Source organism: Ailuropoda melanoleuca, chromosome 6 (genome assembly GCF_002007445.2).
Source record: "Ailuropoda melanoleuca isolate Jingjing chromosome 6, ASM200744v2, whole genome shotgun sequence".
NCBI lineage: Eukaryota > Metazoa > Chordata > Mammalia > Carnivora > Ursidae > Ailuropoda > Ailuropoda melanoleuca.
In genome coordinates, this window is record NC_048223.1 from 96,204,202 (window position 1) to 96,220,362 (window position 16,161).

Consider the following 16,161-nt stretch of genomic DNA (forward strand, 5'->3'; position numbering starts at 1 on the left):
AGGCCCAAATACAACAATGCTGCAGTTACAACAATCCTTGTTGTTATAAAAAATGTTGCTATTTTCGGTATTATCAATTCAATACAAAACGCTCTGTGTATGGGAAATTTCTGGGTAAACTCATGTAGGTTTTTTTGCCCACGTGTGATTGTGGATTTTATTTTTCTTTCCTCTTCTCTGAATCAGGGATACAGGATACTTAGACCCACATAACAGATGAGTTTCAGATGCTCTGTAAAATCAATATACCAAACCTTCTAGAATTCTAGATTAAATAGAATTGGTTAGCAGTGCAGCTGCTTAAATAGAAGACATCTGTTTCAGTCTTGAGGCACCAATGATCAGCTGAATGAGTGTGTGCCAATTCTCCATGGGGCCTAATCTCATGAAGCCAGGGGCTCTGTCTGGGACCTTGTTCCCTGTTGTGTCCCCAGCCCCTAACACGGACCCTGCACATAGTAAGCTAAAAACGAGTCATTATTGAATAGGCAATAACAAAATGCTATTCATTACCCATTATTTCTTTGGGGACCTAAGGTAAGCATTATGCCCTGCTCTGTCATCTACTTATTTTTTTTTTAAAGATTTTATTTGTTTATTCGACAGAGATAGAGACAGCCAGCAAGACAGGGAACACAAGCAGGGGGAGAGGGAGAGGAAGAAGCAGGCTCACAGCAGAGGAGCCTGACGTGGGGCTCGATCCCACAACGCCGGGATCACGCCCTGAGCCGAAGGCAGACGCTTAACCGCTGTGCCACCCAGGCACCCCTGTCGTCTACTTATTAATCATGTGACCTCAGGCAAGTCACTTAAACTCAGCAGGTGTCGGTTTTTCCTCCACAGATAAGAACGAAATAACATTTTCCAACTATATCACAATAACGGGATGTGTTCATGAGGACAACAGATGGAAAGCAACACGGAATAAAAATCCTCCCCCTGCTTCAGTGCTCACGAGGGGACCCCTGGGTTTCTGCATCAAAACATTTATCACACTGGAAAGCAACCCCTCCTACTTCCTTGTTTGTCTTCTCTGCTTGACTACAGGACAACTTGAGGAAGTCCTTCACACTACCTGCAGAGACAATGAATGTTCAGCCAGGGACAGGTTACTTCAGAGGGTAGGAGTTTGAGCCCCGGATCCCCCCAAAACAGGGTGGGAGTTCAAACCTAGCTCTGCCACTTACCAGCTCTATTACCTGGGGAAAGTTACAGAGCCCACTGCAGGCCACACTGTTTCCTCATCTGCATGCTTATTTTTATCTTGAGGAGGCTGGTAAAGATTAAATCAGATCACATGATGTTTATAGACACGCATCTCACCTTTCAGCTGTGGCACAAGATCCTCCTTTTCTGCATAAGGGTCACAGCGAAAGCGGTCCAGACGATCGATGGTGCACTGCCCGACGACGGGCTTCCGCCCGAACTGCCTGTGGTCGATGACCTTGATCACCAGCGGGGGCATGTACAGTTCCTCTTTGGGCAAGAACTGGGGTCACAGAAGCAGGCGTCACTCCTCCGTACCAGACCAAAGGCACCGGCCCAGACTCTGTTTGCCCATTTGGTGTAGCCCCGGGGACTCACAGTAAGGAGTTCAGGAATGTGTGCGCGAGCCGTACTTAAGGGCGTGAGCCTCGAGCCAGCCTGCCTGGGCTCAGATCCTGGCTCTGCCACCGAGAGCTCCATGACCTCAGCTCTTCAAGGCCCCGGTGACGTCCTCAGTAATAGGAGGGTTGTGGAATTGCTGTGTGCGAACTGCTTAGCCTAGTGCCTCAGTACCCGGCTATGGTCTCTAACAGGACGCAGAGTCGGCGTGCAGTTAGAATGAGTTAGAACTGCCAAGTAACTGAGATAAAACTGAATCTCCAGGGGAACCATGTGGCTTGGGAATCTCTTAGCTTTGGAAGTTCAGCGTACAAACAGGATGCTCCTTTTCCCCTGATTCCTCCTATTCGCCCATGTGGGATTCAGTGGCTCGGTGACACTGTCTGATTAGGGAATCATGGGCTGGTCCCAGGGTGCGCCCGGTATGGGGTTCAGAGAGTTTCATCTCTGGCCTTGCACACGAGGAGAAACTGGGGTTGACGGAGTGGCTCTCCTCACTCCCGCTGACTGAGACTAGGTTCAGACCAGAACTCGGGGCTGGGCAGTGGGCACGGGTGGGTGCAGTGGCCCAGGGCAATCACGTTGGGATTCTGGCTTGGAGCGTCCAGTGGCACCCCATCTGCAGCATTGTAGGGGGAAGAGTATGGGCTTTGGAGTTGAAGGAACCCAAGCCCAGATTCTGGCCACCTACTTGCCAGCTGTGTCCCTGGTGTAAGTGATTTCACTTCTGGGTTTCCTCCAGAGTGGGTGTGTGAGGAGTGAAAACTGCCTGCCCTGCCGGGGTAGCAAGGACGACATGCAGGGAGTGTGAATGCAGCTAGCACGGAGCTGTCCCCTTGTCACCTCCACAGAACCACTGCAGTCCCGAGGGTGTGGCCTAGCACTCACTATGGGACTTGGATAAGGTGTCCCCCTCTCTAGGCCTCAGTTTCTTTATCTGTAAGAGCGGGCGTTAAACCTACATGACCCTACAGCTCGGGAAGGGTGTGTCAGAGACACCAAATGACTAGGGAGGGAAAAGGAAAGCAAAGGTGCTGGGCCCTCTGCTCCATCGTGCCAAGCAAATGCCTTGATTTTCTCTCTTTCATACAGTACAGTGAGAAAGGAAGACTTTTCTTTTTAAAAACACTAAAGATGTGACTGCTTTAAAAGCGGAAGGACTAAGTGACCTCTTCTTGCCGCAAAGTCTTATGGGGTCTACCACGGAGGACCGTGAGCTGGATGTGACGGTGTCCCTTCCTAACAACCAGGGGTGACTTCCACGGCGCCAAGTGGGTGCCCTCCACTGGAGGTGGAGCATGTCATGGTCCCCACCACCCCAAAGGGGCCCTGCAGCTGCCCCTTCCCCAGCCAGCCAGTCCCTATCTGGAGGCTTCCAGTCCACGTACACCTGCAGGGGAAGGACTGAGGGTCAGGGTTCCACCCTCCAGGGCAGGGACCAAAACCTGTACCTGAGAGCTGAATAGATGGAAAGGTTATTCGAGAAATACATAAGTATTTTTCATAAATATTTCTGAAACACTGGGGATGTGTGAAGTTTCAAGAAACCATTACTACAGTGTGAGAATCTAAGGGAGAAAAGTCACTGACAAGCTGAATCCAAGGCAGGGTTCTTCTAGTTGCTGTCAGAGTTTGGAAATATATAAACTACATGTGTGCGGGGTGCAGGGGATGCGATCTCTATATGTTCATATTTCGAATACAATTCAGCTACTCAACACGCATGTGCCTTTGCAGTCTTGATACTGTACCACTTTCATGAAGAGAACAGAACTCGGGAAGTTGGGCGTCTTCTTAAGGTTTTTGATCACCACTGATTCTACCCTTTCCCCTCCACACTCCACAACAAGGCTGGGGGAGGTGATAGAGGCCATCTGATAGTTTTTCATGTTTCTTAAGCCCCAAGCTAGAATCTGAGAAAACAGTATAAAGAGAGAGGAGGAAAACTCAGTATATTACAAATAATACTCAAAAAATTCTTAATAACTGCCAAATTCTTTAAGATTGACTTGTGCAGATTTGCTTAAAATCTCTGAGACTATTATCCTAGAAAGCCCCTAGGTCATGCTGAGAAAACAGTTTTGCCCGTTTTCTTCTGCCTGAGCGGCTAAAAAGCAGAGCAGTGAAGGGTGCAGGAATCAGATTCTGGCCGTGAACCCTGGCAAGTTCAGAAATTCTCTATGTCTCGTCCGCAAACAAGACTGACAGTCTTACCTATCGCAGGGTCATTCTGAGGATCAAGTGTAAACTCCTTAACACAGTGTCTGACACGTAAGCATTTGAAAACAAAAGCTGTTGTTTAAAGCCATCTGCTTTGGTCTTTGGGAGCTCTGAGCAAGATGGCCCGAGAAGGGAAATCTCAAGGTAACAGCTGCTTGTCTGGACAAGAGGGAGACCTTGAGAGTGGACCAGACCCTGTCCCTGAAGCTACCCATTAGCTCCAGCAGTCTGTGTCTGCCCTGATGGTCTCGCATGTCACCATTTCCCGTTGCTCCCATCCGTCTCTCCACCTTGGCTCCCCTCTTGCGTCCTCTGCTCTCGGCTTGTACACACACACACACACACACACACATACACACACACGCGCGCGCGCGCTGCTCTCAGTCTGCCTTCCCTCTCCCAGCTCTCCAGCTGACACGGGAAACCCAGAAATCTCCTGGCTCCTAGTAAATGAGAACTCTAGATTCCCTCACGAACACTGGAATTGACCTCTTCTTATTTCTGTTTCCATGAATATTTCAAAATTTTGGACAAATTGTATAGAAGTTGGAGACAGCAAGAGAATATGTAGCAAGATTCCACTTCCTACGAGAGAGTCCAGTTCTGTAGCTATGCCATTTGACTTGATCAATAAAACTTAGGGAGCTGCGTACCTCAATAGCAGTGAGCTGAACCACAGGCCTGATCCCCTGAGGGACCATGTATAGATCTGGAGCCCTCTGGGAGGGAAGGATGGGAAGGTTGGAGCCATCCTGTAAAACAGACATGGAAACCATCAATGCCTCTCCTTAGTTCAAGCAAATGGTGTCGAGGATTATTAGCAAGTATTTTAAGCAGCTATTAGGAAAGAATATATGCGTGAGAACTCAGTAAGTACCTTGTGCCTCAGAATCAGCTCTGCGGTTACAAGGACATCCCCACAGGCTTTGTCTCCATTCATTATGGGGTGCCAGAGAAGTTTGGGTGTGACATCTCTTTCTGAGTTTAGTTTTACCAGAGGAGAGCACATGCTTCGTCCTAAAAATTCATCTTTGCCCTAGAGAACAAGCAATCTTTAAATTCCCCAACAAATACCTCAATACGCCTCCATCATCCCCAAACCAGCTTAGAAATTCTAAATTACCTACCACTTGGTCATTGTCAAAAAGTTCAATGATGACTTTGGGTGGATTCTGTAGAACTGTCTGGGGCTCCCCGTAGATTTCAATTTCATCAAATATAATGGTCTGGTCCCATGTGGGATTCAGAGTTGCGTGGATGATTTCAGTGGTTTTGCTTCGATGGAGGAAGGAGACATGAGCATATGGATCTAACACAGAAAAAGAGAGTAACTGTGAGGCCATGGCTAAATTGTAGGTCCCCAAGACCCCTCATTTCAATCACATGCTCATCTTCCACTTGCACTGATCACAGACCCTCACCACCACCTGGGAGATAGACTGCCAAAGCAATCTTGAGAAAGAACAAAGCTGGAGGCATCACACTTGCTGGTTTCAAACTGTATTACAAAACTACAGTAATGAAAACGGAATGGTATTAGCATAAAAACGGACATGTGGACCACTAGAACAGGATAGAGAACCCAGAAATAAATGCATGCATAGGTGATCAGTTAATTTTCAACATAGGTGCCAAGAATACATAGTGGAGAAAGGACAGAATGAATGTTTGATAAAGGCACCAAGAATGCACAATAAAGAAAGGATACTCTCTTTGATAAATGGTGCCACATGCAGAAGAATGAAACTGTAAAACTGTGCCCTGTTTTACACCACACACAGAAATCAACTCAAAATAGACTAAATACTTGAACATGAGACCCAAGACCGTTAAGACTCCTAGAAGAAGAGATAAAGGGTAAGCTTCTTGACATTAGACTTGGCAATAATTTTTTTGGATTTGACACCGAAAACACAGGCAACAGAAGCAAAAATAAACATGTGGAACTACATCAAACTCAAAAGCTTCTACACAGCAAAGGAAACAATAAACAAAACAGAAAGCCATGGAATGGGAGAACATATTTGCAAACCACATATCTGATAAGCAGTTACTATCCAAAATATGCAAGGAACTCCTACAAAAAGCAAAAAGCCCAAATAACCAATTAAAAAATTGGCAAAGGACTCAGAGATGATTCTCTGAAGGAGACGTACAAATGGCCAAAAGGTACACGAAAGCTGCTCAACATCACTAATCATCTGGGAAACACAAACCAAAACCAGAATGAGATACCACCTCACACCTGTAAGGATGTCTAGATCAAAAAGACAGGAGATAACCAGTGTTGGCGAGGACGTGGAGAAAAGGAAAGGCTTGTGCGCTGTTGGTGGGAATGTAGACAGGTGGAGCCACTGTGGAAAACAGTACGGAAGTTTCCCTCAAGAAATGAAACAGCACCATCATATGATGCAGCAATCCCACTTCTGGGTGCTTATTCAAAGCAAATGAAATAATTCTCTCAGAGAGCTACCTGTGCTCCCACGTTCACTCAGCATTATTCACAACAGCCATGGCATGGAAGCAACCTAAGCATCCGTGGCAGATGACTGAAGAAAGAAAATGTGGTATGTATGTATCTGTATGTATATAATTCAGCCTTTAAAAAGAAGGAAATCTTGTCACTTGTGACACACCATGGATGAACATGGACAGCACTATGCTAAGTGAAATAAGCCAGAATGAGAAAGACAAACACTACATGGTATCACTTCTATGTGGCGGTCCCCCCACACCTCCTCAAAAATCAAACTATTGGAAACAAAGAGTAGAATGGTGCTTGCCAGGGGCTGGGGGAAATGGGGAGAGGTGAGTAGAGGGGTACAAATTTCAGTTCTAAGATGAATGATGTATCACATGAGGACTACAGTTGATAACAGTGTATCGTGTAGCTGAAATCTGCTAAGCGAGGAGAACTTGAGCGTCTGTCTCACATACACAGAAGTAACTATGTGAGGTGACCGGTGAGCAGTTGTGGGAAGCTTTCGTAAGGTACACCAAATTGTCGCATTGTATGCTTTAAATATACAACTTTGTCAGGTAAACCTCAATAAAGCTGAAAAAAGAAAAGCAAAAAAGAAGCAATCTGCTTCTCTTCCATGCTAAATAACTTCACCAAAACTGCAACTGCCCGGGAGCGGACCCATGGGAGCAGCAGCCTGGTGTCTAAGCTGAAAGCGGTGCACCATCCGGGAGGCTGCTTCGTGCTCAGCACTGCAGCATCGCACGAATGGGGCGCTTCGTTTTTGCTCCGATCGTCTGTCTTGTATCGCAAATGGCAAGGAATGTGCTTGAGTTTTATGCAACTTTGGTCCAGAATTGGGATGAAGACTGTAACTGTGACTTTCAATGACCGAGTGCCCCCTGGTGGTGAATATTCAGAAATGACTTCGAACCCCATTTGGAGATGCGTATTACAGGGCTAACTTTGAATATGCTCTAATCTGTAAGAAAAGGAAACCATTCGCAAGTTAGTTATCTGAGTGCTCGGAGCACACCTCACAAGTGATGTGAGCATGCCACAGTGTCAGGGACCTGCTTTAAGAGTCGTTCCCATCAAAGCGCTGCTGGCCTTTGCATCCTGTAGTGGAAATCTCCCCAAGTCACCCAGATGGCACCTCAACTATTCATGATCCCCCAGCAATAGCACCGACCCTCAGCAGCAGCCCCCAGCCTTTCCCCAGCCCTGCCCACAGCCTTCCCCTTAGAACCAGTCCAAAGGCCATGAAACAAGCTTGGTCTCCTGGCTTTATGGTGCAGGGAATTTGGGGAAGAGGCCACAGAGAGGTCCAAATGGACTCCACACTGCCTCAAGCCTGGTGTTGTAGGCAAATGGGTGAACTTGTGACCTTTTTGTCAACTTGAGAGAGCTACAATAAATAAAGGATCTTAATTTACCCATCAGCCCAAGAGCCCAGGGTGTGTATATGTACATGTATACATACACATATACATACATATATACATACACATACACACACATATACACATACACACATACACATATACATATACACACATACATACACAAATACATATATACACACACACACACACATATACACACATACATATACAAACACACACACATATACACACATACACATATACATACACATATACATATACAGAGCTGTGTGTATAAGCAGAGAGCAGAAACTGCTTTTCTTTTTGGTGCTTTTTATTACTTAATCAATTAATGATTTTTAGTATTAAAAGGCCATGTATCTTCTGTGTATCTCTAGCACCCAGCAATAGCACTCAACATACTCCGATTATTTAATGACTGAGCAGTTTACTTCACACAAATCAAACTCATCTCAATACGGAAAGCCTTTTTGTTGTGAGAAATTACTAAAAGCATCCACTTGATGAAAGTAGAATCAAGCCAGCCTGCTATGTAATAACACGTAAGATGGAGATTTTTGTCCCTTTACCTGAAAAACTATCCTTGTCTAGAGCCGTGAGGTTTCTGGCTTGATAGATATAGCAGCGCAGATGGTAAATGTAGACTCCTAAAAAGAACAGGAGGGGGGTTACTCACAAGAAACATAGCATTTAAACTGCAAATTTTCTGGAATATTTGGAGATAATCCATGTTTCAGATAAACGGGTCATTCAAATCTACTTCCCCACAATAAAGCACACACATAATGGTGATGACATGTGCTCCCAAAGGAGTTCTGTTTCCCATAAAATAAAACTAACTTTAAAAATACTACAGTAAGCTCAGTGCAAGTGTATCACTCAGGAGAACATCACTCCTGTTGTAAAGCCTGCATTTAGGCCCCTGCTTGTCATCACAGACCCTGATGATGAGACTTCGTTTGTAAGAGATATAGAAATAGGGCTTCCTATGCTATTTCAGCCCCAAATCAAGGAAGCAGTTATCTGTTAAAAGTTCTTTTGATAGTTCAAAATCTTTACACTCCTCATCCCTATATTAATGTATATACACTCCCAGCCCTGCCCCCACATTATTCTGAGAATCAGACTACTTGCAATCTTGTCTCTAGTGCTCTAAGATGAGGACAACAATAATACCACCTCCGAGGGTAGTTATGAAGATTAAATGAGTTAATATATGCACAGTGCCTGGCATGCTAAGCCCTAGCTAAGCATTCGCTATTATTATTACAGAGAAAGTCTGCCTCATTCCAAAATTCCTAAAGATTATCATGGGAACCAACCTTACTTCACTTTTTTTTTTTTTTTAAGATTTTATTTATTCATTTGACAGAGAGAGACAGCCAGCGAATGAGGGAACACAGGGAACACAAGCAGGGGGAGTGGGAGAGGAAGAAGCAGGCTCCCAGCGGAGGAGCCTGATGTGGGGCTCGATCCCATAACGTCAGGATCACGCCCTGAGCCCAAGGCAGACGCTTAATGACTGAGCCACCCAGGCACCCCCTTACTTCACTTTTTGAACCTCTTTTTCTAATTAAAACAATCTTTTGGGGAGCTTAATAGATAGAATGAGTACATATTGGACAAACTATGTCAAAGTCAATGATTTGACAACCCTCCACCCCAAATATGATTTTAAAAACTGTATCTGGAAAAAATCACTTCATCAAGTGATGGAAATAAAAGTCGCATTTGCATAAAGACATTTTAATCATAGTCAGTGACTCAGAGAGTTTTCTTTAGATAAGTCATAGCGGTGGAATGCACAAATCCTTTAAAACTTACTGTCAAAGTTACAGGAAACGATGGGAGTGTTTGCCCCAAACACGGTGGTGGCGCTGTACTTCTTGTCCGTGCTCTTCTCGTCTCCATCCTCAGTCGTGTCTGCACCCTAAAGAGGCAGAAAGGTCCATTACCAATGCCTAAACAAAGAGGCAAGAATTACAAAGAAATGGAATGGTGGCTTTGAAAGAGTCTCTTCTCATCCAATCACTCCATGTTTAAAGATGAATAAAGTCCAACTCAGCAAGTGTCTTGCCCAAGGTCACTTAGCTGGAAAGCGACAGAGCAAGAAGTTGAAGCTAGTCTTTTGCCTCAAGTCCAGGCTTACCAAATCCTGATACTGAAAATCAAGAAAAGCATAAAGGATAAATAAGGGGATTAAAAGGGTGGGGGGAGGATGACAATAAGCAACAGAAGAACATAGCAGGGTCAGTGTGCTGAAATATAAAAATAGGCTGCGTTTGGAAATGGTTCCCGACCACCATGTTGTTTTGGACGGACCACTGCCATTTTCTTATTCATTCCTTCCATCTTTGCGCTTTTCCCCTCCCTGCCTTCTTTATTGTGCTTCCACATGAATTGTTCTCTAATTCTGTGAGCCATCCTTCTGTTTTTCTCCCCCTCACATCTGCATGTTTAACTTTCTTGGTTTGTTGAACAGTTGTAGTTTCCAAGGTATAATCCAGAGAACCTGCGCCTGGGATGTTAACAGCAGCAAGGGTTTTAGAACAGATACATTTGGAAAATGCTGGGTGAAACACCATTAAGCAGGTGTGTCTACAGTACAACTTCATAGAACCTTTCCTATATTCATGGTGTATTCATGCAACAAGAGTTATTGAGCACCTAGGATGTGTAGCTTTCTCCCAAATTATCTGCAGTCCTGCAGCACTGGAGGGGTCCCTGTGGAGTCAGTGGTGTTTCCAACACTCCTCTATTCTCCCTACACCAATATTAATTGAGCTTTGAGTACTCGTTACTTACGAGGGCACCTTCAAGTTTAAAGATGGCAGCTGCACCATGTGTTTCCGAAGGAGCCATTTTTCTTCTCCAGCGTCTGCGTCGAAAGGTATCCGAACTACGCTCCTTCCAGTGAAATTTCCAGCCAATTAAAGAAGCATATTCCCAGCCATCCCGGTCTTCATATTCTTCCATGGCCTAGAAAAGAAGTAAAATTTTAAATGCTAATGATAATCATCATCGTTAACAACAATAGTAATACCCCTTAATTGATAAAGCAGATTATTTGGTCCATCAACAAATAGGTATTGAAAATCTACTCTGTTCCAAGCACTGTGTTACGAGCCAACGATACAACAAAGAACAAAGTCGACACGCTGCCTGCCCTTGCAGAGCTGATGGACTGTGGGAATATGGAGAGAGAACCAGGCAACTGACACAGAATGAGATGTTGCCAAGGTGGTACCTATACCATCACGAGAGGCGCCTGATTCAGACTTGGGGAGGGTTAAGGAAAATGGATTTTTTTTTTTTTTTTAGGAAAATGGATTCTTTCTCAAATTGCTTTCCTTACTTCATTAGCTCATAAGACATTGTTACTGTGATACAGTTTGGAAAACATTTTTATTTCTACCTTATATGGGAAAAAATGACACCACCCTCCCCAGGATTTAAATGTCTCATCTAAGATAGTAGCTGGTATAACTAATAAGTGATAGATCAGAGTATATTACTTCTGCAGTAACTAATAACTTATGAGGATAGGACTTTTTAACCTAAAAATGGTTTATATATAAATGCCCTCAGTTTTCAATGTTTTATGCAATTCAACAAATATGAGTGTCTCCTATATTGACAGGGATTGTGTTAAGAGCTGAGGAAGCAGCGTAGACCAAGACAACACTGGGTCCTGGCCTTCGTGTAGCTGACACTGACTGGTGGAGAGTGTATGTAAATATCTTAAAAGTATGACTAGATTTAATAAATGCAAAATAATACCAAATAGTATATATGATCTCAGAAATAAGAGCTCTATGTGGGTTATTGTCATTGTAGGATTTTTTTTTCAACTTAGAATAAACATAATTCTAGGTCAAGCACAATCTTGTAATTGAGCCTCTAGTAGTGTTAACAGTGGCTTTGAAATATTTCAGGTAGCCAGGAGTGAGGAGGTTAGGGAACATGACCAAAGTCTCAGTGATACTTTTTGGTTAGAACTGGGCCAAGTTTCCAGTCTTCTGACTAGTGGCTCAGTATCCCCTTGGTGCTCTCATAGGGAAGGAGAGAGTCAAGTGCCGCTAGGAGCTTCTCACTCCATCAGGATAGGGGTAGTTGAATAAGAAATATTCATTCATCAGCTCATTCATTCATTTAATACCCTAATTAAAAGCACGGTATTGCACCCGTTTTGCAGATGAGAAAGGAAATGAGGCTAAGATTCGAGTCCTTGTGTATCTCATTCACTGAACTATTGCCACTCCTTCGTTATGCTACCAGAATGATTTCTATTACTACCTGGTAGAGGTTCTCATCATTTAGCCTACTTCAGATCACCTGGGAGACCTGGTGAAACAGATTGCTGGGCCCCACCCCTGGCATTCTTAAATCAGTAGGTTTGGTGTGAGGCATTTCTAACATATTCCCAGGTAATGTGTTGTTGCTGGTTGGGGTGGGGAGTGCATTGTTGAGAGCAGGGAGGGTCTTCGACCCCTTACTGGTGAATGATTTCTGTAGAAATAGCCAAGGAATGGAATTCTGTTGGGCCCCGGCCTAGCTCCCTCCCACGTCAACTCCTACCCTTGCAGTGCTTGAAGAGCTTTGTGTTAAATCCTTCTTCCGTTTTCGGACCAGCCTTCGCCGTCTATGAGTATGATACATTTTCTCTGCTGCAACCCAGGATTTGGGTTTATTATCAGGAGGAATGGTAATTCCATACTCCCAGCCTGGAACAGAGTTTGCAAACGGTTATCCCAAAGAGATGCATTTGCCAGGTTAACTTCCAGGAAACATCCACTCTCTCTGCTCCCCCAACATTTTCTCCTGTACCAGTGAATGCCACTGCTTTTTCCACTTTGCTGCAATTCAGCCAAACTGAATACAGCTCTGTTCCCCCTGGATCCCTCTTCAAACAACTTCCTCTGTGGCCACGGCATTCTCTCCTTTCATCCCTCAAGTCACTTATGGTAGGTAGTTCAGTGCATCTAAGAATAAAGCAAAGTGCAAGAGGCAGCCGGGACTGGGCTGAAGGGTGTGGCCTGTGTAGTTACACAGCTGGGCTTGAATCCCAGTATCACCACATGCTGGCTATTTACTAAAAAAGTTCTTGCAGGTAAACCTTTCTATGGCCCAATTTCCCCAACATAAAGGTAAACTATAGTTTTTAAAAAGAATTCATCAAGATAATGCCTGCAAATCACTGGGACTGTGCTTAGCACATAGTTTGTGCGCAATCAGTGCTAACTATTATTATGAGGCTTGGTATGTCCAAGATCAGCAAGGAATTTATGATCTATTTGAACCCTTTTTTTATCCATGCTTGTTCTTTCTAAGGAAAAAAAAATCAGATTTTCTCTTTTGATATGTCCAAATGTGATAGTTCATTTAACTTTAGATTACTGTTCATAGAAAAGGATAAACACCATTAATGGAACTATGTCAATAATCTACATTATTGTGTGTCAATTACACTTCAGAAAAAAACCCTATTGATGAAGAGGATGCCTTTTAAGGCATTTTACAGTCCTTCTTCCTGAGTCCCAGGGTCCTGAGTGTGCTGTTCCCAGGGAGCCCACGGGGTGTGATTAGAATAGAGAACATCCACATTCCAGTTCCCTCCCAAATTCTCATCCTGGATCCCTGGCATCTCAACATGCAGACACCTGGCCCACTGTGATCCTGTATTTTTCACTCTTGCCGCCCCCTCCACCTGTCCAAGCACTTCCTTGTCCTTCAGATTTTGCATCTGAATCGTCACAGGTAATATCCAAGACCTGATTGTCACAGCCCAACAGAAGTAGGACTCCTCCCCTCAAGGAAACTTCACTCTGCTTAACGCGGGCCTTGCTGCAGAGACCCCACCAGGTAATAGATCTAAAATGTTACCTTTCTCATCCACTGCCCGATTTATATCATATACCCATGCGTCATCTTCCCACTCCCAACCTGGAGGGCATGTCACCTCGCTGGGTGATGCTGCTTTATCACCATTCTTTAGAAAGTAAAAACAAAACAAAAATGAAGAAAAGTAAGCCATAGTGTCAGATAAGCTGCAAAGGTGAGAGGATGCCTCACACTTAACTATGGTACTCACAGCTAACTCAGGAATCTCGAATCTCTATGCACAGCTGCTACACAAGATTAGTTTCTTAGAATACCTTCTGTTTCCACTATTAGGGGGTATGTTGGGTCAAACCATGGGAAATTGTTGTTGTAGATCAAAAATGGTCAAATATCAGCAATTTCATATGGTTCAAATTAATATTATGAAATGGCGTGACTCTCTTTACGAGGAGTTATATTGGAAAGAAACCATCAGAGAAGGAATAAAGCACAAAAAACACGTTTTCAAGTACAAGGTAATGTCACTGGAGGTTCTAGATGCTAATCATGTAAGATTGAGCAAGATTTAGTTTAAATATTGACTTAAGTACTGACTACATTAAAATGGACAGTTATGAAAAAGGTTTCATAAGAACAGAAATAAAGGTCGTCTATAAACATGGAAAAATGCTCAGGCTCACTTTATTTTTTCAAATTTATTTTTAAAAATTATTTATTTATTTATTTATTTATTTATTTATTATTTTTAGGTGGGGGGTGGGGTGCGGGGAGGGGCAGAGGGAAAGGGAGAGTCAGAATCTTAAGCAGGCGCCATGCCCGGAACTGAGCCCAACATGGGGCTCGATCTCATGGCCCTGAGACCATGACCTAAGCCGGGCTCAGTCTCATGACCCTGAGATCATGACCTGAGCTAAAATCAAGAGTTGGTCACAATTGACTGAGCCACCCAGGGGCCCCACAGCCTCACTTTAAATTAAGAGGGAAAATGGAAAGGCCATCAGGGTGCTGACAAAGCTGGTGTGGTGGGGGTAATGAGTGTTCAGGAAAACAGCCCCCTAATACGCTGTTGCTGGAAATACAAAATTATACAACCTATTTGAAAGCAGTCTGGCGGGGCGCCTGGGTGGCACAGCAGTTAAGCGTCTGCCTTCGGCTCAGGGCGTGATCCCGGTGTTATGGGATCCAGCCCCACATCAGGCTCCTCTGCTATGAGCCTGCTTCTTCCTCTCCCACTCCCCCTGCTTGTGTTCTCTCTATCGCTGGCTGTCTCTATCTCTGTCAAATAAATAAATAAAATCTTTAAAAAAAAATGAAAGCAGTCTGGCAATATTTATCAAAATTGCGTATGCACTGAAATCTGATCAAACCCATCCAGGGATCTCTCCTGGACATAAACTTGCACAAGTGAATAAAAATGTATAAAAGGATATTTATTGCTGCACTGCTTGAGAAAACCAAAGACTGGAAAAAAAATCAAAATGTCCACGAGGAGAGGATATTTAAATAAATTATAGATGGTGCACATAATAAGACACTCTGCAGGCATTTTTAAAGAAAGCTCATAGATCTACATGTATTGATATCAAAGAGTGCCCAGGATATATTGTTACATGAAAAATACAAGTCGTTGATTCTATTTAGGTGCGGGGGGGGGAAAGGAAGTTATATAGGTGAATATGTACAGAAGCGGGTTTTCAACGGTTATCACTGGGGGGTGGAATGTAAATCTGGGAGAAGAATTACTTTTCATTTCCTTCTATGCTGTTTGAGTATTTTAAAGACATACGCATCCCACTTGTTGTGATTTTAAAAACTAGCTAAATAATTAAATATTTACAATAAAAAAAGCTGCACAACTCAAACTTCACCATGTACCAACATCTAGTTAAACAGACCCCATGTCTCTTCTAGAGGAAATAATTAGAGGTACTTGTGTAGCCTCTGCCTAAGGTCAGGCTGCTTGGAGCACGAGATGGAGCAGAAGAGAAGGGGAGGCCACGCCTTGTGGCTGGTGGATGCGCAGATCCTGTCCCAAAGAGTGAGGGTTTGAGGCTGTCCGTGGGGAGCAGCCCGCTCACCGCGTCAGTGTAGGTGTCCTCGACTGGCTTCCACTCGCCCCCCGGGTAGCGGCCCTCGTTCTGGTACACCTCGTCCGTGAACTCCGTGTGACCCGCGTCCGCCTCAGTCAGCAAGCTGCGGGCGAGGCTCGTGTTACCAAAGGAGTGACGGTAGCCAACAAGCCCCACTCCGCCCCGTGGTCGGGACACATCCACACCGGTTCCCTCCTGACGCTAGGGCTTGGGTTCTCCACCGACCCCTTCCTGCTAATGACTTCTGGCACTCTTTTAAAGAAGGGGCCTGCCTTCAAAAGATGACTGGATTAAGCAGCTGTGGTCCATATATACAATGGAATATCACTNCAATGGAATATTACTCAGCTATCAGAAAGAACGAGTTCTCAACATTTGCTGCAACATGGACGGCACTGGAGGAGATAATGCTAAGTGAAATAAGTCAAGCAGAGAAAGACAATTATCATATGATTTCTGTCATCTATGGAACATAAGAACTAGGAAGATCAGTAGGGGGAATGAAGCATGAGAGACTATGGACTATGAGAAACAAACT

General features: G+C 44.2%; 1 protein-coding gene across 3 annotated transcripts in view; it reads right to left on the reverse strand.

Moving 5' to 3' along the window:
• The window catches only part of MYOF (myoferlin), a 150,535-nt gene that overhangs the window by 32,892 nt on the left and 101,482 nt on the right, over positions 1-16,161 (reverse strand). For all 3 annotated transcript variants that reach the window (XM_019796275.2, XM_002916109.4, XM_034662965.1), the window contains 11 exons: positions 15,612-15,726; positions 13,576-13,681; positions 12,271-12,416; positions 10,498-10,671; positions 9,517-9,622; positions 8,262-8,339; positions 4,953-5,134; positions 4,703-4,861; positions 4,479-4,577; positions 3,357-3,518; positions 1,324-1,489 (listed from right to left, as the gene is read on the reverse strand). In XM_019796275.2, coding sequence (XP_019651834.2) covers positions 1,324-1,489; positions 3,357-3,518; positions 4,479-4,577; positions 4,703-4,861; positions 4,953-5,134; positions 8,262-8,339; positions 9,517-9,622; positions 10,498-10,671; positions 12,271-12,416; positions 13,576-13,681; positions 15,612-15,726 — 1,493 coding nt within the window. The remainder of the gene's footprint in view (positions 1-1,323; positions 1,490-3,356; positions 3,519-4,478; positions 4,578-4,702; positions 4,862-4,952; positions 5,135-8,261; positions 8,340-9,516; positions 9,623-10,497; positions 10,672-12,270; positions 12,417-13,575; positions 13,682-15,611; positions 15,727-16,161) is intronic.